The 22,500-nt window shown below is 44.8% G+C and overlaps 1 protein-coding gene across 1 annotated transcript in view; it reads left to right on the top strand.

Annotated features, from left to right (window-relative positions):
• The window catches only part of CCHR13.PART0H11orf54 (chromosome chr13.part0 C11orf54 homolog), a 371,774-nt gene that overhangs the window by 101,143 nt on the left and 248,131 nt on the right, over positions 1–22,500 (top strand). The window contains exon 5 of the mRNA XM_044054130.1: positions 19,405–19,581. Coding sequence (XP_043910065.1) covers positions 19,405–19,581 — 177 coding nt within the window. The remainder of the gene's footprint in view (positions 1–19,404; positions 19,582–22,500) is intronic.

The raw sequence follows: 22,500 nt of genomic DNA, 5'->3' as shown, positions 1-22,500 counted from the left end.
ACTGCTTTGAGGTCAGATTTGGAGTCTGCAACTTTTACAGTGTGGGTTCTGTCAGTGAGCCAGTTGGCAACCCATCTTGTGACATAGGAATTTATAATTAGTTTAGTGAGTTTAGCTGTAATTCCAGAATGGGGGATGGTGCCGAAAGCCTTGGCGAGGTCAAGATAGGCTGTGTGAACCACCTTACCCTCATCTACGGCCATACATCTGTAGATAGCAATGGCAGATTAACAAAAACAGATATGTCCACATGCACCGTTAATGGGGATGAGAGGCCCCACACAGTATACATCTTGTACGAATAGCCATCCCACCCCCATAGCCAAACACGTCCGCCCTGCAGTACACTACCAAGTGTTGCAGATCCCGTAACCAGGACCTGACATGACATGGGCACAAGATGTCAGTACAGTCTGCCTCCCATAGGAAATGGAAAATGTGGAAGCCATCAACATCCCCAGGATACAGATATACATACAGATATACATATACATATATATATTTATATAGATTCACTATACAGTCTCGAAATACTGAAATGTCGAATTTCAGTATTTCGAGACTGAATAGTGGAAAACCCAAAATCACGAAGAAGCACAATTGTGACCATTCACACACACGCACAACCAGCACATAAACATACACCTACTTAACTACACTAAAAAAAACATAATAATACTCACAAACACACCTAACCTACCTATAAGCAGGGGGGCAAGCCCTCCCCACACCCCCTACTTATATATTCTAACTCCGAGGTCGCACTAAACACACAAAAAACACCACCACACACACACACACACACACACACACACTAAAATCAGTACCCAATACCCTCACAAACACACCACTTACCTGAAACCCAAGATAAATCCATAAACTGCACCATGTGTCATGAACGCGACACCACAATAGCGGATTCAACACTTCCACATTTGGCATCGTAACTGTACTTTCCACTATTTGGTCTTGATGTACTGAAATTCGACATTTCAGTACATCGAGATTGTCTAGTGAATCCATATATGTATATATATATATATATATATATATATATATATATATATATATATATATATATGTGTGACTACACATACACATGCAGATGTATGTACAGTACGATACTTATGTAGAAGGTGCACACAATATGAAACAGCCACTATGTCTACAGTTAACACTTGAACAACTGGACACTGCATGGGCCACCCATACAAGTGACAATTGCTGCCTGCAACATGTACCCACAGAGAGGTCATAGGAAAAAACACCACACACAGGTTTGCAGAAATGGAAACCTTTAATTGTGTACTATTACAGTTCTATATGCCGTGTCATATAGCTGTTCAGACACTGACATCCATATAAACAGAGTAATGCAACTGTGAAACAGTTATACTAATACAGTAGTCTGGAAAAGTTCACAACTGTTGCTGTCCAGGCCAAGCCCTTCAAATTGTACAATAGTGAGGACAGACTGGGCCACAGGATACCAAACAATCAACAGTATGTAATGCAGGTGTATAGTTCAGCAGCCTCTATCTACAGTCTGTACAAAATCACTAGATGGTAAAGATGTCATGTGACTAAATGGGTTGTAACTGTTACATAACAAGGCATAACTGACACCATCACAAGCACACTGACAAACAGAACAGTCTATATGGCAGGAGGCAGTAGGCTTGCATTAGCCCAATTTATGTAAAGTAATGTAAATATAGGTGAAATATACGGTACTGTACATCTAGATACCTTAAGGCAGCTCACCCCTGATACCCCCACATTTTGTAACAGCCTAGGTCATTTATGGTGCTCTTTTCCCCCCTAGACTCAATAATACAGTTCTATATACCACTGTTATATACACTGGCCTCTGGATTGCATAAGAGCACACCTGTATTGTGTCGATGACACCCACACATATATGGTCCCAGCCCCACCTTATGTGTGGGGGATACAACAGCAGTGGCAGTGCGATATACTCACAGCCCACTACAGAACAACCCCTGACAGCATGTGATATGTGCAAAGCTTGGTATGCAGGTGGAGGACAGAGGCTGGAACACAGGCACAAATGTGGGAAACTGTTGCCATACACTAAGCAAGTTGCTGGTGTTACAGGATAGTCTGCAACATGCCCTTAGTCAGGGAATTGAGGTTAGAAACAGAAATGGATGTAGCCATGTACTGATAGCACTCAACACACACACTGCCAGTGAAATATCTGACACAGGACCTGTGTGGTGGACAGACAACACATGATAGGCACACCTCTGGCCACCAAGAGGATAGGCCCACATTTGAGAGCTATGCAGACAGACTGCATTCCAAGGTAAACTAATATGTACACACACACACACACACACACACACACACACACACACACACACACACACACACATGCTGTAATAACAGTACTATACAAAGCATAACACAACTCTACCTACGCACTGTCTGTAGTTCCTGAACCTCCTACAAATATGTAGCTACCCTGAGTGTGCCGGTTTTCCTGTAAGAGATATTGCTACCTGCTGTCTGTAACACTGATGCCCACACACAGGAAGGATGTCCATCACACAGGAAATGTAAAGGGACCACGCCCACATGATGTAGGGGTTTAGGGTAGGTGGTTGCCATGATGTAATACCACACATGTGTAATCATATATATATATATGGCTATCTGGATAATATGTACATATAGTTCCACCATATGTCCTGGATATGGAGTGTAGCCCTACCCCAGCCTCTATAGTCCCACAGTCGTAGTGCAAGGGGATGTCAGGTATGTATAGCAGGTATATTAGCAGACTATTGCTACTGTCATTGGGATTGTCTTCATAGCCATGGTGTGTGTTGGAGGTCACATCTGCTTATAACGTGTGCCATTGGCTATTGGGAGACATCCTAGGGACATCATAGTAAAGTACCGCTGCTAGCACGTAATTCCCCTGTGGATTGCAGCAAAGATATTGGCCAATATATGTGGACATTCTGACACACACTGTACTGTACCGTCCAGAGGTATACACATAACCCCTTAGTGCTAAACATGTGTACCATGCCTGACAATATGGATGCAGACAATCATGTAGATGGGTATAACACGTAACGACTGGAATACATTTGCCACCATAGGTTATGCATTCACACACTCCTGTCTGGCCTGACACACAATAACCGCTGGTACAGGGGTGCCATGGTCACATAGTACCCACTAAATATTGACATACATTTGTACAGCATACCACTGCTCTGTCTGACATACATGACTGTTAAGGGAGGCCCGGCAGCAGTACATCTGGCAAGTATCTGCACATGACATCTCACTGGGTAAGTACATTAAGCTGCTAGGCATAACAGTGCACTGTGCAGGCTACAAGCAGACTGGCTCAACACTGGCCTACATCTCCTATGGGGGAATGCACATGTGCCTGTATATATTGCAGTCTCTACAGGCGTGCCACAGCACAGGGTAAGATACACCTGTGTGAAAGTGCATAACCACAACCAGTGTGAACACAGCCACATACGTTAAGCTAGCATAATATTACAGTATATGGACTATTTGTTCGACACCATCCTCATATGTGCCACTCACAGACTGACCCTACATATATTAGGCTGCTACACAGTTTGGTCTGATGGCTGTCTGTGGTATGGGACATGTGTGTGTATGGCCCTACAAACATGTACGCCAATACGGTACCATACAGTGGAGCAGCATGTAACATCAGATAGGACGGGACCTAGAACAATGACATCTATCACAGTCTGTACACAGACTAAAGTACATATTAACAATGCACACACTGTCGACATTCACCATAAGTACACAGACCTCAGTACTGTACAAACATCCACAGAATGTCCAGGTTATGTCATCAAATATAACCCCTGCTGTACATAACATGTGTAGCTTTCTCATATCTCACTGGCTTATCAGATATGATGACATTAATTATGGTGTACAGCACATTTGCACCACTTCACGCATGACATATGTACACAGGTTGACAGAGTTGTGGCTGGAAGCACATACACAGGGCCAAGAATGACATGTTGCTGTGATAACCTCATACATTTACTGTTGTAACAGGATTTGTTGCAGCATATTCCTATGAGGGATATGAAGCCAGTAACTGTCACGGCTTTCACCATCTACAGAATGCAATCTTCACACTACCTTTTGCAGTCCACAGATAGATGCTCCATGGGTAACGCATGAAACCAAAGGCACAACACACTGCCCTGTCTGCAGATGACCCTGCAGATGAGGATTCCTCATAAACATGGAACTGACATGGCAGGTATTGAGACATGTAGGACAGTCATATCCACACACACTGTTAAACCAACAGTGCTCCAAATGCAGTATAGCAGCACTTAGTCTGTAGTCAGGTCAGGCACATCCCCCTCCTGTGTGTTGCCCTGTTTCCACAGTGTATGTTGTTAGAGGTAAATTCCCAATCCATCTGAGATGCTGTTTGCCAAATAACAGATCTAGTTCCTGCTCACAGTGAATGAAAAGGGCCAACACCAACATGATGATCCTAGATATTGGAGAGTGTTTCCATGCATTTGGTTATGGGAATGTTACCACAGCTGTTCCACATGCAATCAGCTAGTGGAGGGCTGCAATTCATGCAGAGGCCATCAGCTGATCATGAGCATCACTTAAAATACACATGCTGCCAAGCAAAGCAGGTGCAGGTCTCCACATCTACCAGAGAGGGAGTGGGAGAGGCAGACAGAGGCAAAGACAAGTCAGAGAGGGGTGGAAGAGTAAAACCTAAGCATGTTTGTGTCCTACACCTACCAGCACAGGGTATCAGACCCTTGAGTATGTAGTAATATCACAGATGTTCATCGTGTTTCACTGTTGCAGTCCTAACAAATAGGTTATCTGGCTCCCGGTAACCCTAAGTCGGCCAGAATACCAAAGATAATTAAAAATTACGTCGGTTGCCATCAGTTGTAAAGGATGCCAGGGCATTCGATACAGAAGGAGGCAGCCAACGTCACTTCCTCAGTCTTCCTTGCTGCGGAGCCCGAAGCAGAAGCTTTTCATGCATGAGTACCGGTCGGCATTTTACCTTTGTTGGTTTCTGACTACAAGAGTTGAAATCTACTACAGCTAAGTTCCCCATTGGGGATCCTCTTTTCTTGCCTTAACGAATGTCAGAAAAAGTTAATTGCCTTACCTGTGGAAAGCAGATTCCCCATAGAGATTTTCATTCCTATTGCATTATCTGTTTAGGCATTGACCACGATGTTCCCAAGTGTGATCTATGTGCTTCCTTTAATCTGCGTACTATCCATCTTTGGGCTAAGATGTTGGCTAGGCATTTTGGAGTTTGGCCGAAGTTCGTTGGTATGGCGTCTGCCAGTCTTCAGGCTTCGGATGTTCCGAAGAAACGTAAGGATAAGGATCACAACAGGCCTCAGAAAGCTAAGTCCTCAGATAAGGTTAAGGTGATTGTCAGTCAGGTGGTAGCCAGTGAGACGCCCTTCGGCCTCTCCTCCAGAGGATTTCTCTTTTGGTGATACTTTAAATACTCTCAGGGAACAATTTAAATGGGAAAGACAGGATTATCCCCAATCCAAGAAACAGATTAGGAAGTTTCTGGATTTACCTCAGCATAAGCCTCTTGCTATTCCCCCTGTGTTGGAAGTTGTTGATGTTTTTTGGAAAATTCTTGGTCTCCAAATTCGGTTCCTCCTGCTCCCAGGAAACCTGATTGGTACTACAGAGTCCCTGATTCTCATCTGTTTCTTTTCAGGAATCCGTTGGCGGATCCAGAGGTTATTTCTCAGGGCCCTAAAGGAGTTAAGGCCACTGTTACCAGTCTAGAAACCTAGGTTTATACCTCTGCCACCCTAGCTGTTAGGGCTACCAATTGTCTATTTCATATGCTTAAGTACCATCAGTACACCTTGAAGGCTGTTAAGTCTATGATAGCAAGTGTACCTCTTTTGGCAGAGAGTAAAGACATACAAGATTTACTGAATTCCCCCAGTCTGGTCAATAAGCATTCTTTGCATTGTGGTTTTGACATCCTTGAGGCCTCCAGCAGGGCTATGGCTACTGGATCTGTTATTAGAAGGCACGCTTGGCTCAGAGAACAGCCTCTTCCAGAGCCTGTCAAGGCTAAGCTTTTGAATGTACCTTTGCTTAAAGATAGTCTTTTTGGCAGCAAAGCAGAGGAGGTACTGAAGAAGATGGAGGATAAGGCCAAGTCCATGCAAACTTAAGGATTTTCTACAAGTTCAACCCCCTCACTTTAGCAGGAATTGCCCTTCCAAGAGTTGGACCATTCCTAATACCAGCAGACAGAACTGTTCCAGGACAAGAGGTTACAAATCTTCTAGGTGGCAGGGGGCTACCCACCAAAGGTCTAGGCGTTGGCAGGCTTCCACGTCTAAAAGGGGAAGCTCCAAGCCTGCATCTCAGTCAAAGCACTCAGTGACTTTTTGCAACGTCTGCCTGTTCTTGCTGCTGGGAGAGTCCTTTAGGGGGAAGGTTGGCCCTTTTTGCAGATGTCTGGGCCACTATCACAGATAACACATGAGTGCTGAGAATGGTGTCCCTAGGGCATGTTTTCTTTCCGCACCTTTCCAGCTCCCAAGGGATTCCTGGACGTTCCTCCAAACCAAAGGGCAGAAGTAGAAAAACACATTTTTTTCTCTGTCATCTGGGAGCAATAGACTCCGTTCCTGCTCAGCAGGTAGGCCAGGGCTTTTATTCCAGGCTTTTCCTAGTTTCAAAAAAAGAAGGTACCTGGCGTCCTATCCTGGATCTTTCCATTCTGAACTCTTTTCTAGTAATTCCAAAGTTCAAAATGCTCACTCTGCATCAGTTGTTACCACTGCTAGAAAAGGATTCCTGGCTGGTAACTTTGGATCTCAAGAGGCTTATCTACACATTCCTATCTGGGAAAGTTGCAGGCAGTACCTTCGTTTCAGAGTGGGCGAGCAACATTACCAATTCTCTGCGCTGCCCTTTGTGGCTTATCTACTGCTGCCAGAGTCTTCATAAAGTGCCTGGCCCCAGTCATTGCTTTTTGCAGGCAGAAGAAAATTCAGATTTACCCATACTTGGACGACTGTGTGATTCAAGCAAGTTCTCAGGAACAGATATTAAAGGATCTGGAATTCGTAAAGACTCTTCTCTCTTCCCTGGGTTACACTCTCAGTGTGGAAAAATCGAAGTTTGTACCATCCAAGGAGATAACATTCCTGGGAGCGAGTCTGAACACAGCCACCCAGATGAGATATATCTCACCCAGGAGAAGCAGACAACTCTTTCAGTTTACTTCAAGGACTTGGCAAGCCTGTCTCAGCTCCCTGCAAGGAAATACCTGCAAGCTCTGGGATTCATGGCATCTTGTATTTTCATAATTCCATATGCAAGACTGCATATGAGGATATTGCAATGGTACCTCAAGAACATTTGGTGTCAACACACAGAGGACCTGGATGTGATGATTCCTCTGCTTCCATCTCTGTAGGCAGAGTTTCTTTGGTGGGCAACAGCCTGTCTACAAAACAAAGGCATGCCTTTTCGGACACATCTTGCTACTCAAGTTCTGACTGCAGACGCATCAGACTATGCCTGGGGAGAACACCTGGATGGCAGATGCATACAGGAACGTTGGAACGCCCAGCAGATGCACCTGCACATAAATCTAAAAGAGTTGATTGCAGTTCAGCAGGCCTTACTAGCTTTCAAGCATATTCTTTCTCCAGGGACCCTGCTTGTTAGGACAGACAACACCACAGTCATGTGGTACATCAACAAGCAGGGAGGGACTCACTGTTACCCCCTGTGCAGGCAAAGCATGAATCTTTGGTCCATGGCAGCATCCCTGGACCTGCATCTCCTAGCTCAGTTTTTTCCAGGAAGGCTCAGTGTTTTGGCAGACCAGTTGAGCAGTCAAACCCTGGATCCTCACAAGTGGCAGCTGAACAGAGCAGTCTTTTACAGCATCATTCACCATTGGGGCACGCCTCAGGTGGATCTTTTTTCCTCCTCAGACAGCCATCTACTACTTCTCTTTTGCACCAGACAGCAGCACAGCAGAGCCTGGAAATTGGATGCTGTGTCCTTCCCTTGGATGTTGCTATCAGTGTACGCCTTTCCTCCTCTTCCACTTCTTCCTAGTGAAGATCAAGGACTATTCTCATAGCTCCAGACTGGCCCAGACAGCATTAGTATCCGCTGCTTCATAGTCTCACCCATCTTCCTCTGAAGCCAGATCTTTTGGTTCAGGAAAGGGGAAACATTTTACATCCTCATCTTCAGTCTCTCCATTTGGCAGCATGGCTCATTGTATGACTCCTTCCCTTTCTTCTTCCCTTTCCCAACAGGTGGTTGACGTGCTGAAGGGAGGCCAGGAGGCCTAGCACTAAAGTCCTATGCTGGCAATTGGGACAGGTTCTCTCAATGGATGCAGGCTAGAGGGGAGTCTGCTTCTCAACCTACCCTTCCTCTGATCCTGGAATACTTGGCTGATTTGCTTCAGGGTGGTCTTTCTTTTTCCTCTTTCAAGATCCATGCTTCAGCCATCTCTGCTCATTGTTCTCTTGAACAGCCCATTTTCTCTCATCCCCTGATGAAAATGTTTCTCAGAGGTCCTTGCAATTTAAAACCTCTCAGAGCAGCACCTACTCCAGCTTGGGATCTTTATTGTGTTCTAGAGAAACTCACTCTTCCTCCTTTTGAGCCAGCTGCCTCTGCAGATTCGAAGTTTTTCTTTTGAAAGACCGCCTTCCTCTTGGCTATAACTTCAGCAAGGTGGGTTTTGGAGCCTTTTTCTTATATTCCATGCAGATAGTTTCTGAGAACTAATCCCTCCTTTATGCCCAAGGTGGTTTCCAGCCTGACTCTTAATCAGTCCATACACCTTCCTACCTTCTTTCCTAATCCTCGCAATAGAGATGAAAGGATCCTACATTCTTTTGATGTGCACAGACAGCTCAGGTTTTACCTGGACAGGACTAAAGACCTTCGGAAATCAGCACAGTTATTGGTCAGTTTTGCCCCTGGAGCCCAAGGCAAGGCTATTTCTAAGCAGACCATTTCTAAATGGATTGCACATTGCATTACTTTTTGTTATGCCTTTCACGGCAAAGCTCTGCCTCAAGGGGTTAGCACCCACTCTACTAGAGCTTCTTCTGCCACTTCTGCAGCCTTTTTAATGGGTGTCCCTACTAAAGACATTTTGGAGGCTGCCACATCGTTTCCTGTTCACACTTTCACAAAGCATTATAATTTGCCTCTGTTTTCCAGAGCCGGGGCAGGGTTTGCCACTCCGGTGTTGCAGGGCATTATCTCCAACCGTTGATGCTGTTGGTTCCTCCCTCCTTTTTTCTCTGGGCTTTGGTAATCAACCCATTTGTTAGGACTGCAACAGTGGAACACGATGAACATAGTACACTTGTGTACACTTACCATAAATGTAGATGTTCGAGTGTATACACTGTTGCAGTCCTGGTTTCCCTTCCTCCTTCCCCCTTTTTGTGGTCCTCTCCTATTCTCTTTTCCTGAGGTACAGGCTTAATTTGTTATTTATCAAATTGGTTTTTGGTTTAAGCCTTATTTTCTGGGGTCTATATGTGATGTGATGGTGACTGACATCTGCAACAGGGATACCGTAGCTATACGGTAGGTGACGTACATGTGCCTGTCCACATGAACAGGTGCCAGCATCAACACAGCCACACACTCACAGGGACACACACACAGACACACTTGGCAGGGCCAGGATTACAACTCATCAGTAGTGGGATTGCCACAACACATCACTGTGCAGGTATCACATGCACCACATGGGTCATATGGGGGTTGTATGGGCAAAGGGTATGGGGAGGTGTCTGATATCAGACAGCATGCTTCAGTATGCCCATATGGGTTGTAGGGAGTGTGGATGTGAACATACGCACCATACAACACACAAACACACAGAGTGCCAGTACTGACATGCATGGGTGCATGTTTGCACAGGTGTGTGGTGGTCCTCTGTGCCAGACGGCTGTACAAGGCTAGGTGATGGGTATACTTGGCATCAGGCCACATGACAATGGTCTGCATTGTAGCTCGGGGCTGTAGTGTCTGCATTTGCCCACACAGGTGGGTATTGTATCCCCCATCCAGTCACCTGGGTGATTATTGTGTGTGGCCAATGCTGTGCATCTCTTGCCATGTATGTGTTCCTTAGTCCATGACATGGACAGTGTCTGGGATGTGCACACCTCCCACATGCATGTACAGTGACATGTGGAACTGTACCTGGGGTGTCTGGCCCATGTTGTGAACACAGTTTATCATCAGATGTGCCAGTCTTGCCCACCTGTGGTGGGAACTGGTAATGGGCAGCAGGTTTACCCTGCACCTACATTGATAGCATGCTAACAGCATTCCCTGGTGTCAATGGCATCTGTCAATACAGGACATGTTGTCAGGCATGCTATGTCCTTTTTGAGTCACGTGATGGCACCACAGGTGTTGCAGGTGTCCATTGGAGAACATGGGGAAGGTGCACTGACTGCATGTATGTGCATATTGGACAGATGGACTGGGTGCCTTGCCCTCTTTAGCCCATAGCTATCACCCCATCGTTACTATCAGTGGCCAATATGCAGTGTACTAACCACATATTGGCTCTTGCCTAGGCATGTGCGTGTGTATGAGATATGGGTTGAGAGTGTGCTCTGGGTAATACTGGGGTTGCTAACTGTGATTGCCTGGCCTTGATGTTACATGTATGGGTATGGCTTTGCACCCCAGCCTCTCAGCTGTTTCACATTTGTTATCCCTGTATGGTGGACATTTTGATGTATAGTAGTGCCACCATATAAGAAATATGCAAAACCCGCTCCACGTAGGCCACAGGTGTCGCACACTCACAACCACCTCCACACAGGATACACATTACACACACACACACACACACACACACACACACACACACACACACACACACACACACACACACACACCTGTCATGTCTGGGAGTAGAACCCCTACCTAACTAGTTTATTACACTACAGCACTACGCAGTTATAGTACATGCCACAGAGATTACTGGAGTACTCCTTCCCCAAGGGTCTGTATCACATTGGATGACATCAGCAGGATTGTCAAAGTAGGCCATTCGAATTATAGTGAGTGTGACTAGCCTAAAATGCATTGCTCCCCTACACAGACAGTGACACACAAAACATCCACAACCGACATGGGTGGTTATAGAACCCCTAACAGAGGTCTATATCACACTACAGCATGGAGCTGTTATGGGACACACCACGGGGATTACTGGAGAACTCCTTCCGCAAAGTTGTATACACAATGAATGACATCAGCAGGATTGCCAAAGTAGGCCATTTGAAGTGTACTGCGTGTGACTAGTCTATAATCCATTGCTCTGTACACAGACATTGAAACACACACAAAACATCCAGAATTGCCATGGGTGGGGATGGAACCCTACCATAGTTCTAAACTACTGCAGTATGTAGTTATGGCACGCACTATGGAGATTACTGGGCTGCAACCTTCCCAGAGGTGTATTTCTAGCTGGGTGACATCAGCAGCCTTGCCACAGTTAAGTATATGAATTGTAGAGAGTGTGAGTACCCTAAAAAGCATTGCTCTCTACACAGGCAGGGTCAGACATACACACGCATGCACATGCACACACACACACACACACACACACACACACACACACACAAATATGCCATGTCTGGGATTAGAACACCTACCTACTTTATCACACTACAGAAGTATGCAGTTATGGGACGCGCCACAGAGATTACTGGGCTACAACTCTCCCAAAGGTGTATTTCACATTGGATGACCTCAGCATGCTTGTCATAGTAGGGCTATGGAAAGGGCAGTGTGTGTGCATGGGCCTTAACCCATTCATCTAGAGGTTGACACGCCACATGTGGGCACACACGAGGTCATATTTCACAGGTAAGTGTATACAGCTGCTAGATGACTACTTCCTTGTACAGTCGTGTTGCACAGCTGGCACGTGCACCACATAGTTTGTAATGCTAACCGATACTAATGGCTGGTATCTGCAGTGAGTGACATCTGAACCTCATGTGTTTGGGGCCCTTTGGCTGTGTGCTGGGTGGGACAGGTCTGTATGGCTCCTTGTCACAGTCACCCTCTTCCACACATCTATGTACGTCTACCTTTGGCTTATTATAGTGTATTTTCCTGACATATATGTCTGTATTCCTATCCACTGTGTGTGCAAGGCATGAGTGGTGCATACTGATGAGTGTCTGCACTAACAACTGCAACTACCAGATATGTCTGGTCCACTGGTGTTTGCAGACATGGCCTTCATGTGTTTGTGTGTGTGAGCATGCCCAGTATGACCTTTCAATATGTTGTTGACTGACATTGCCTTCATTTCTCTAAGTGTGTGAGCATGCCCAGTATTGCCGTCTGTATTGAATGTGTGGATCGTGTCCAGGTAGTTTGTGCTGCAGTGCTGACCTTTGTGTTGTACACCGACAGGTAGCATGCTGTCTCTGCAGGGTATCCATCGATCATTTGGCTTTGACTGTTACTACTGTTTTGCATAGTGAGGGAGGCACACCTGACTGTTCCTACATTTCTATACAGGAGTGGGTGGGGGACACACCTGACTGTTATTACATTACTATATGTTGGATGGGGGGGCACACATGACTATTACTACATTTCTACACAGGACTGGGGGAGCACACTGGTCTGTTATTACATTACTATGTAGGATGGGGGGGCACACCTGACTATTTCTACATTTTTACATAGGATGGGGGGGCACACCTGACTTATTACATTACTATGTAGGATGTGGGGGGCACATGTGACACTTGTACACATTTGCTAGGACTGTACTGGTATGTCAAATACTCCATTTCATTCTGTATTGCTAACTATCATACTGACTAGAGGCATTCCAGTGTACTACAGATCGTGGCTTTTGTTGCCCCACATATTATTGTCTGACTTCCTACCCTTCAGAACTAACATCCCACTGTGCCTGCCCTGCAGTGGTCTGTCTGTGTAGGCCTGGGGGAGTTTAACCACAGCCATCATTCAGGGGCCATGGCACAGGCTCTGTTTTGGTTTGTCTACACCTGTCCTGCTGGCTGAGACTGTTGTTGGGTATGTGAACCATCCTGACTGGCATGTGCGGGTCTTATGGGCACACATGTCGCTCAGCACATTTCCTGCAGTGGGTTATGTCACCCTGTGTAGTACTGGCTACTATGGTGACTCCAGTATGTGTTACAGATGTCATGGTGCCACTATGGGTGTCTGCTGTCTGCTGCCATAACATTCAGCCACCCAATTCCCTTGCATGCTCACATCCATACCATAGCTACAGGTAATGACACATTCTACTCCATTTGGTAATTGGTTGGTTGATTAACTTAACTTGAGGGTGTGCCAGACTTGCGGATGGTGCTGGAGGGCTGCCTATGTTGGATGCACATCCCTATACATGGCTGAGCACAGATAGTGTCATGTTTGGCATCCCTTTTACTGTATGTGCAAGTCAGAGAGAGGTGTCATTCCCTGGGTCCCTACTGTGTCAGTGCATGTGCTATGTGTTGCCTCTTTGCCAAAGCCAGGGCATACTGGGCAAGCCTCCTTCTGCCTACTGGGGCAGGCTCGGGTTGTTCCTCCTCTGGGTCACTTTGTGCCTGTGCAGGCCTTGTTATTGGTGGGGGGCTGTGTGTCCCTGCCCCATGCTGTTCCTGCTGCAGCTGTTTCCGCAGGATCATATTGTGTAGCATAGCACATACCATAACAATTTGGGTACATGTAACTGGTGAATATTGCAAGGCTCTACCGGATGTGTCCAGATAGTGGAGCCATGACCTGAGCATCCCAAACACACGCTCTATTATATGTCTGGTCTGTGCGTGTGCCTCATTATGGCATTGTTGTTCAGGTGTGTGTGCATTTCTGATGGGTGTCATCAGCCACGGCTCCAGTGTGTACCCAGCATCCCCCACTAGGTGACCATAGGAGATGTCCTCATTGGCAAATCTCTGGTACAGCTGTATCAGATGCCATATGTGGGAATAGTCATAGCTGCCAGGGCAGCCAGCACACACATTCATTATAATGACCTGGGCATCACATGCAACCTGGCAGTTGATGGAGGGGATTCCCCTGCGGTTGATGTAGGCCCTACCCTGCTCACCGGGTGGTGCTTTGCGTATGTGCGTGCAGTCTATAGCACCCACTACCCCAGGGTATTTTGCTATTTGGTGGAAGAGACTCATATTGCTGGTCAAAACCTCATGGGTGTTTGAGGAAATATGCATGCTCACTGGCATGTGCTGGCATGGCATCCAGGAGCTGGTGGAATACTCTGGATGCTGATGTCTGTGAGATCCCCATGCTGTCCCCAGTTGTGCTTTGGGAGGTACCTGTGGCTAGTATACCGCGGCCTGCACATACCTTGGTATTCACTGGGATGGGTTCCCTCGGTCAGTTTGGTGTGTCAGGTGTGCTGTAGGAGGGCACTGTCCACCTTATAGCACTCCACTATCTCTAGCTCATGTAGCCCCTGGTAGGTTGCCCTGGGTCTGTACACTCTTCTCCATCTCCTCACGGTGGGTTATTCGGCAGCATTCACATCCTCACCAACCTCAGCCTCTGCACATGTTGTTCTATGTTGCCTGCTGCAGCCCTTCTCGTTTAGTAGGTTTGTTTGTTAAAATTTCCCAGCTTGTATACACCGGTGATGTAGAGTGTGGGAAAAAACAGAGGGGAAGGTGTTTGCTTAGTTTATAGTAGTGTTCTGGGCTGGGCTGGTCTGCTGTCTGTGTAATTGGCTGATTCTGATACATTTCACCTGCCAGCTAAGCTAGTTCTCCTTGATTACCTTCCTACTGCAGTTTTCCCTTCCCACTGCTTCCCTGTTTAAGCCCATGTGCGCGCAGCGTAAACAGAGTGGTCACATGTGCACACTGCTACTATTTCTTGGTTTAACTTCTTTTTTTCTTCCTGTAAAACCTGGTGCGCGGCGTGCACACCCGCTTAGGCTTTGTAAAGAGTGCTAGGCAGGTTTAGACACACCCCCTAGCTTAGCTGTGCTAAGCTAGGAGCAAACCCGAGCCACAGGGCTCCAATCCATTTACAGTATGCCTGACACCTCCCCCCACCATGATGTCATCTACCTCCTAGGCTTGCACCAAGTTATTACTACTCTTACACTGTTGGACCTGACTCGCAAGCTGGGGAAAACTGGGATTCACTATCCTTCCCCTCATTTGAATTGGATTACCTGCTAATGCATAGTTACAAGTCTCACACTGAGCCTCCCCTTAGCAACCACTACTCACTGGCAAGGTTGTCTTCTGCCTGCCATTGACTTGCATGGCAGAATTCTGATTTTAGTTAGAATGCTTATTTTAGGTTTATTTTATTATTTTCCCCTGATCCCATTTGCACGCCACTGCCCTACGCTTTGTTTAATTTTTTTTTTGTTTGCAATGCCAATGGCCTTATACTTGGCCATTGGTATGCTTAATACTTGATATGCATCCTTTATTTGGAGCTGTCATAGCTCCGTTTTGGATTTTGCAGAAATGTACTCTGTTACTAACTGAGTACATTTCTGCAGATAGCACTAGTCTTGCACGGACTGTTTCAAGCTTCCTGAATTGCGAAATCACCTCATTTGCATGGATTTCACCTGCAAATGGGGTGATTTGCATACCAGGGCTTAGTCCGTGCAAGATTAGTGCAGGAGCACTCGTGCATGCCCTGGCAGGCTGTTCCTGGATCGCATGGCAGACATATTGCCTGCTTGAGCTCCTGCACCGATCTTGCACTCTGTGCAAGCTTTGGAGAATCCGGGGGATTGTGTGAATCTTTTGAAAAGTGAAGGCAGTTGTGTTCTAGCTTTAATTCATATTTTTGTTCTAGCTTTAATATCTACTGTTATTTGCCTTATATAAATATCAGAGTAACGGAAGATGTCCACGTCTTTCGCTGGAATTTTGTCAGTGTTGATGTACCGGTACTGCTGTTTGCCAAAATGTTCTAGTCTATGTTCTGCTTATAGTTAGTCTTACATTGACCGTGTTACTCACAAGTCCAGTCATCATTTTCTGTAGACATTTTAAGAGTGTGGCCGACCAGCTTACTGATCTCAGCAAAGTAAAAACCTTTCATTTGTCTGAGTTCCCATTTTAATGCTGAATGATGTGCTACCCTGCCCTTCTTCAAGATAAAGTCCATGGTGAGAAATGGAAGAATTGGCAATATGCAGCCTTGTTTCTTCCTACTGACATTGTCTAAGATGGCTGCACTACTCCTGACACAGCAGTAGGAGTTCTAATGTAATGACACGAAGATGATCATGTTATTTTTCAGGAATATCTACACCATTAGAATCTTCTAAAGGGATTCCTTTTGTACACCAGCAAAAGCTTTTTGGAAGTTCAAAGTTAACATTTAGTAGTAGGTACTTGGTTGGTTAGACAGTTTGACACTGTTGCATTTTCTGAATGTCTGCAAGATACTTGACCTGACAAGTCAAAAAAAAAATGTCTACAGTCAATGTGAGGTATGACTGACCGTGGGCTGGTTGAAGAGGATGCTGCAGAATACGTTTTGTTACATATTGCAGTGTGATATTCCCCCGTTATTAGTCATTCATAGTTTATGTAACTTGGCTGTCAGTCCAGGGGGCCATTGAGGAGCCTAGCTGAAATACCCAGTTGCCCTCAAGCATGGTCTTGTTAAGTGACATGCTCAAGGTTACCCAGTAGACATATGAAGATCGAGGGTATCAAACCCTGTACCACAGGAACTACAGCTCATTGCCTTAACCCTCTTGTGATCATGCCATCCTTTTTTGGGATGGCATGATCATACCACATTTCCAGTAATCTGGTACTTTTTATTAATTGATCCACACCTGGTTTGAACAGTTGTGCTGACTATGACCCAGTGAGTTCTCTACCATGTTATAATGCTTCAGCTTCATGCTACCATCAACAGCTGCTTTTTCATCTCTCGCTCTCTCTCTCTCTGACACCATTTTTCTCTCTCTCTCACTATTTCCATCTCTAGAGGATCCTGCCTTATGGCTCCACTATCTGTACCCAGTTGGCCTATGCAATTTACAGGGCAAGAGAAAGGTATCCTCAAACTAGACAAGGACCCTATGGCCCATTTGTTCCTGTCATAGGTGATGCAGTGGCCATTAATTCCCCACTAGTTAGTGAAGTGGTTGGCTGGTTAGTGGAGCCTGTGGAGCTGCTTACCCTCAGCAGCTCCCTGGAGTTCCAGAAAGCATATGAATCTCACACACGTTAGGTTTGGCTACTGTATGTCCACTGACACTGCTTGTGGTACTGTATGCTCAACAGGCTTGTGCTGCATGAGTACTTCACTGACTGCTCCCAGTAGGTGTCACCTGTGTGACGCACAGAGCTGTCTCCCTTCCCCCAGAATGGGGGAGGTAGCAGCATTCACTTACTCCCAGCCTGCATAGTCCATCCCCTCTAACACCCTTGCCAGTAATTGAAAAATGGGTTGGCTACTTCACAGTCCGGGCTTAATCCTTCTGTGCCTTGTGAACATGTATGTGTTCTTGCTTTTTGTAGTTTTTTGATGGTGTTAGTCATTTCTTCCATTATGTCATTGGAGCTAGTCCTTGGCTGGAAGTTTTTGTTTTTGTTCAGAACTGTTTGGTATAATATGCTGCAAAAAGTGTTACACTCGCGCTGCTTTGCTCTCCGTCTGCTAATTGAGGCTACTTTCTCAATTTTTGATATGAACTTCTCCCCAAGTAATTGGATTTAATAGTTGAATATGTTTGTGTATTGTCTTTGACTTGGTTTTATCTGTGTCTTTTGCCTCCTTACACTTTTCTTCTATCCATTTCCTTTTGTCTGTGTGGCAACTTCAGCCTGTTTGTACAAGTGCCATAATTTCTTATAAACAGTATGCCACTTTTTTGCCATCCTCCATTACATTTCTTATTTTGTCAGTTTTTCTTTCCTCCGTGAGCTCCTATGAAATCCTTGAAATCCACATTTCCTTCTCTAGGCTCTCGTATGTCAAGCAGTGTCCTGGCAGAGTGAGTGACTGGTGACCTGAAGAAATAGTTGCCACTATTCAAGATCTGTTGAGTGCTGTAATGAAACAAACCTGTTAAGCATTTGGTGTAACTTGCAAGTGCGGCAGTCCCTACATTTATCATGATAGATAGTTCCAACAATGAACTTTTCATTGCCTTCTCCAGCTTTGTATGCATTTTTCCAACTAAGATGTTGTGATTTGACCCACAGCCTTTCTGACCCACAGTCTGTATCTTTGTTTACCGCAGAACACTTCTTTTTGAAGTGCTACAGCCTGTCATGTATGTGAAATCACGTGTACATTCTTGTCAATTAGTTTAATCCCATTTGTGTGTCATTTGAAACACACAACATTGTAAGCCATTCACCATTGTTACCTGTGTTAGTAACTGAGCTGGCTGTGTCCCAGTGATACTCAAGAGTCCTCCTTTCATTGTTAATCTGTGCACTGAGGTCACAAAACAGTTTGTTGTGTTATCATGATACTTTACTAGCACAGCAGCTTACCATGTAGCTTATAGATGTCTTGTCTCCACTTGTAAATCAGCCTTGATCAGGCTGTAGCACTTCACTGACCCCCCCCCCCAATGTTTATGTGATGGTAGTTTTCTTATTTTCTGTTATGACTTGGTCTGTTCACACATTAGTGTAAATGTCCATATATTCCAAGTTCCAGCTCAAATAAATGTTTTAGAATTGTAGTAAAGTAGGTGGATGAAAGACTGGACTTCTTGTGGCTTGTAAGCTGTTTTTTCAGTAATTTGTTTTCAGGTTTACCTTTTCTTCTCTGCTGGTTCACTCACGCTGGAATGGTATCACTTTTTCTGCAGCTATAGATTTTGAGTGGAGTTCCAGGACCCACACTCATTTCTTCTTTCTCATTTAGGCTTGGAATAGACCTGGCAGAGTGTATTTTGCCAGAAAATGCACTTCTTGTATCAAAGTTGGGAATAAATACATCAGACTCATGAACGATGCATAACTGGTGATTAATACTTCATTCCTGACAGTTTTGCCTGCTTGGTGTTCTTTTGCTTATGTCTAAGTCTTGTAACCGTGACTTCACTTTTATAGCATTCTGGGAATGTATTGTTGTCAGCAAAAGTGAAAAATGTCTGGTGTTAAGGATTCATCACCATCTTGTAAACAGGATTAATGTAAAGCAAACTGGACCCTGTACATTTTTTTAAAAATCTTCAGAGATTATGCAACTAAATAATCCATAATTAGATGTTTCAAGTGAGTTGGACTCATTCTGTCAGTATTATTTTTTAACTTTCTTTTTCAGCTTATGCCACTTGTTCATACAGAGCATGAAGGGAAGCCTGCAGTGAATGGTAGTTATGTTGCTAGAATTAGTCCTACGGATGGTGGCTGTCTTCTTGAGAAGTACAGTGAGAAGTATCATGACTGTGACTTCGGGTTACTGGGCAACCTATATGTGAGTGAGGGTAAACCAGGAAAGGTAAGCATGATTACTTAAACAGCATATCAGTTACTACAGAGTACACTGCTAGTGCACCATGCTGAGTCCTCTTGTATGTAGAATCTGTAGCAGAAGTTGACATTAAAGGTCAAAGGTTTGATAATTCATCAGCTTTGTCAAAACTGTTATCTTCTAAGGCTGAATAAGGCTGAATGGTGATGTAACTGGTCTCATGAAATGCTGGTGATTTCTAGATGTCTGCATTTTCATTACCAGTACCGTAGGACTGGAAGTTTGCATAGTACCAGTAAAAAGCTAGATTGTTGACAGGGGCCCTAACATTAGTTTGGAGTTTGGTATCTGTGGAATATTTATTTTTACATAGCGTATTATGTTTATCTGGGAACACACTGGTTATCGACTAATGCTTGCCAATGCAATTTGCTGACTTACATTGGAAAGTTGTGTGCATAACATGATATAAAGTGCATGTATAACATACAAATGGGAGGTATCCTGAGCCTGAAAAGAATTAAACTTCAAACATATTTTTGTATGTACATATTAAGCTTTTTAAATATGTTATCAGTACTCTGCCAGTTAACTTAAGTTGATCAATTTCCATATATTGAGTCCTGCCAGATCCGCGGTGGTACAGCGGTAGCGTTGTTGCCTCACAGCAAGAGGTTCTCCTGTTCGATTCTCAACTGGAGTGCCTTCTGTGTGGAGTCTGCATGTCCTCCCTGCGGTCGAGTGGCCTCTGAAGGACATGCGTGAATGGGCGTGCCTTCGCTGAAGGTTGGGCGTCGGGCTGGCAACTCGGCAACATAAAAATCGACTGCCAATCATTAGCGGACCGGAGTTCCACTGTGGCGACCCCTAACCGGGAAAAGACAAACATATTGAGTCCTACCATCAGCTGCTGTTGTACTACGTGCACTTATCACATATGGAATAATATTTATATCCATCCCACAACCTTGATGCCACTGTCCTTCTCATTGTTATTCAGGTTGATTTATTGCCTTAGATATTAATCCTATAATAACTTCTCTAAGAAAGTTGCTCATGATCTCTTTATCATGGTGCTTGAACCCAAACACCGTTACATTTAAAAGCCTAGTAAAACAGAAACAAATAAATACAACTGTCATCAAGCATAGTTAAAAAGGAAATGAATGTAACTAATCAGGTACTGGAAGAGGAAAACACTGTTGAATGGAAAACCAAAAGCAGAACTAAAATGATGTAATGATGCATGCCCAGTTAAATAGGTGGATTTTGAGGGAACTCTTAAAACCTGATGGGATGATAGAGTTCCTCCCTCACTTGGGGGAGGAGGTTCCAGATATATGAAGCCTATTAACAAGGACTGGTTGCTAGACCAGTGCTGCAACTAGACATCTCCAACAGCTCTGGAGTAGAGGAGCGCAGGGCGTGTAACCTGGGCAGAAGGGGATCAATAGCTTCTTAAGGTATGGGAAATCCATCTTGCATACAACTGAATAAGCTAATGGCAAGATTTTAATGATGGTACAAGACTGATTTGTCAGCTGGTGCAAACTCAGCCACGATGGGGTATGGAGGTAACTAAGAGTACCTGTAACCCAACTGTATAATTATGAACTAGCTGCAGACAAGCAAAGCTGATGGTTAAGCAGCTCTAGATAGAGGGAGTTACAGTAATCAAGATGTAGAGGTACCAAAAGATGCAGCGCCACTTAAGTGTCTTAAGGAGAGAGAAGCTGCTTGACACAAGACATGTTTTTTTTAAGTGGAAGTAAGATTTGATAATGGGTAACATCTGGTCCCTATGTGTTTATCTGGCATCGTTAATCCACCAAAATTTATAACCTCATTCACAATGGCAGCCTATCACTATTCTATATAATGGATTTAAGGTTAAACAGTTAAGGTGACTTGAATTGTCATGTACAGTGGTCTTAGACATGTTAAACCACAGGTGACTGATGGTCTTCCAGTTTTAGATACATCCCAGATTATCATCTAGGGAGTCTGCAACAGATAAATTACCCAGAGGAAAGGAGAAGTAGAATTTGACAGTGTAAAATGTGGCTCTAGATGCTTTGGTTGTGTTGAATAATGTCATCAAATGGGGATGGGCATTTGACAGTGATAAGTGGGTTGAAGACCTGGGCTATTTCAACCTGCACCAGGGACCCTTGCTAATGGTGAAAGCAGTGCATGTGCCCTTGTTAGTGAGTGTTTGCCTGCCCTGAAGCTCAGCAGCCCTGAGTCAGTAAGCTACTGGCAGGCCAATCACCAGTTGCACAGTTTGGGTTATCTGGGATAGCTCTGTTGAGCGAAAGCTGGTTGTAAAACCAATCAACCTGCCAAGCATGGCCTAAGAATTGCTACACTAGGTAGGTTCACTAACAAGATGGAGCTTGGAAGTGGATGACTTGATGGTAAGGAGGATGCTGGACATATGTGTCCGGGAGATGAGGTGGAAGGGCAGTGCAGAAAAGCCACATGGCTTGGGATCCAGCTTCTACTACTCATGAGGAGGACAGGCTAGAAATGGTGTGGGAATTGTGGTGATGAAGAGGCTTCAAAAGGCAGAGAAGAAGATCATCAGAATTAGTGACAGATTCATGGCAATCAGACTCCAGACTAATGAGAGGGCAGCATTCATAATCTCAGCCTATGCCCCACAGCAGGGTTGTGATGATGAAGAAAGAGTGCATTCATACAGCAGTTGCAGGATCTACTAGATAAAACAAGACAAGATGAATTGGTGTTGGTAATGGCTGTCTTGAATGCATATATCGGGACAGACAGAAAAGGACATGAGGACTGGCTGACTTCACATGTCAGATGTCAACCAAAGTACCATTGGTCAAAGATCAAAGTCCATTCTAGGCTTCTGTCTGGCAAAGGGCTTGATAGTAGCCAACATATGTTTCAGAAAGTGAGACAGTCACAAGATCACATACA

The sequence above is a fragment of the Protopterus annectens genome, chromosome 13.part0 (assembly GCF_019279795.1).
Source record: "Protopterus annectens isolate FY-2018-M chromosome 13.part0, PAN1.0, whole genome shotgun sequence".
NCBI lineage: Eukaryota > Metazoa > Chordata > Ceratodontiformes > Protopteridae > Protopterus > Protopterus annectens.
This window is presented reverse-complemented; position numbering and strand designations above follow the sequence as displayed.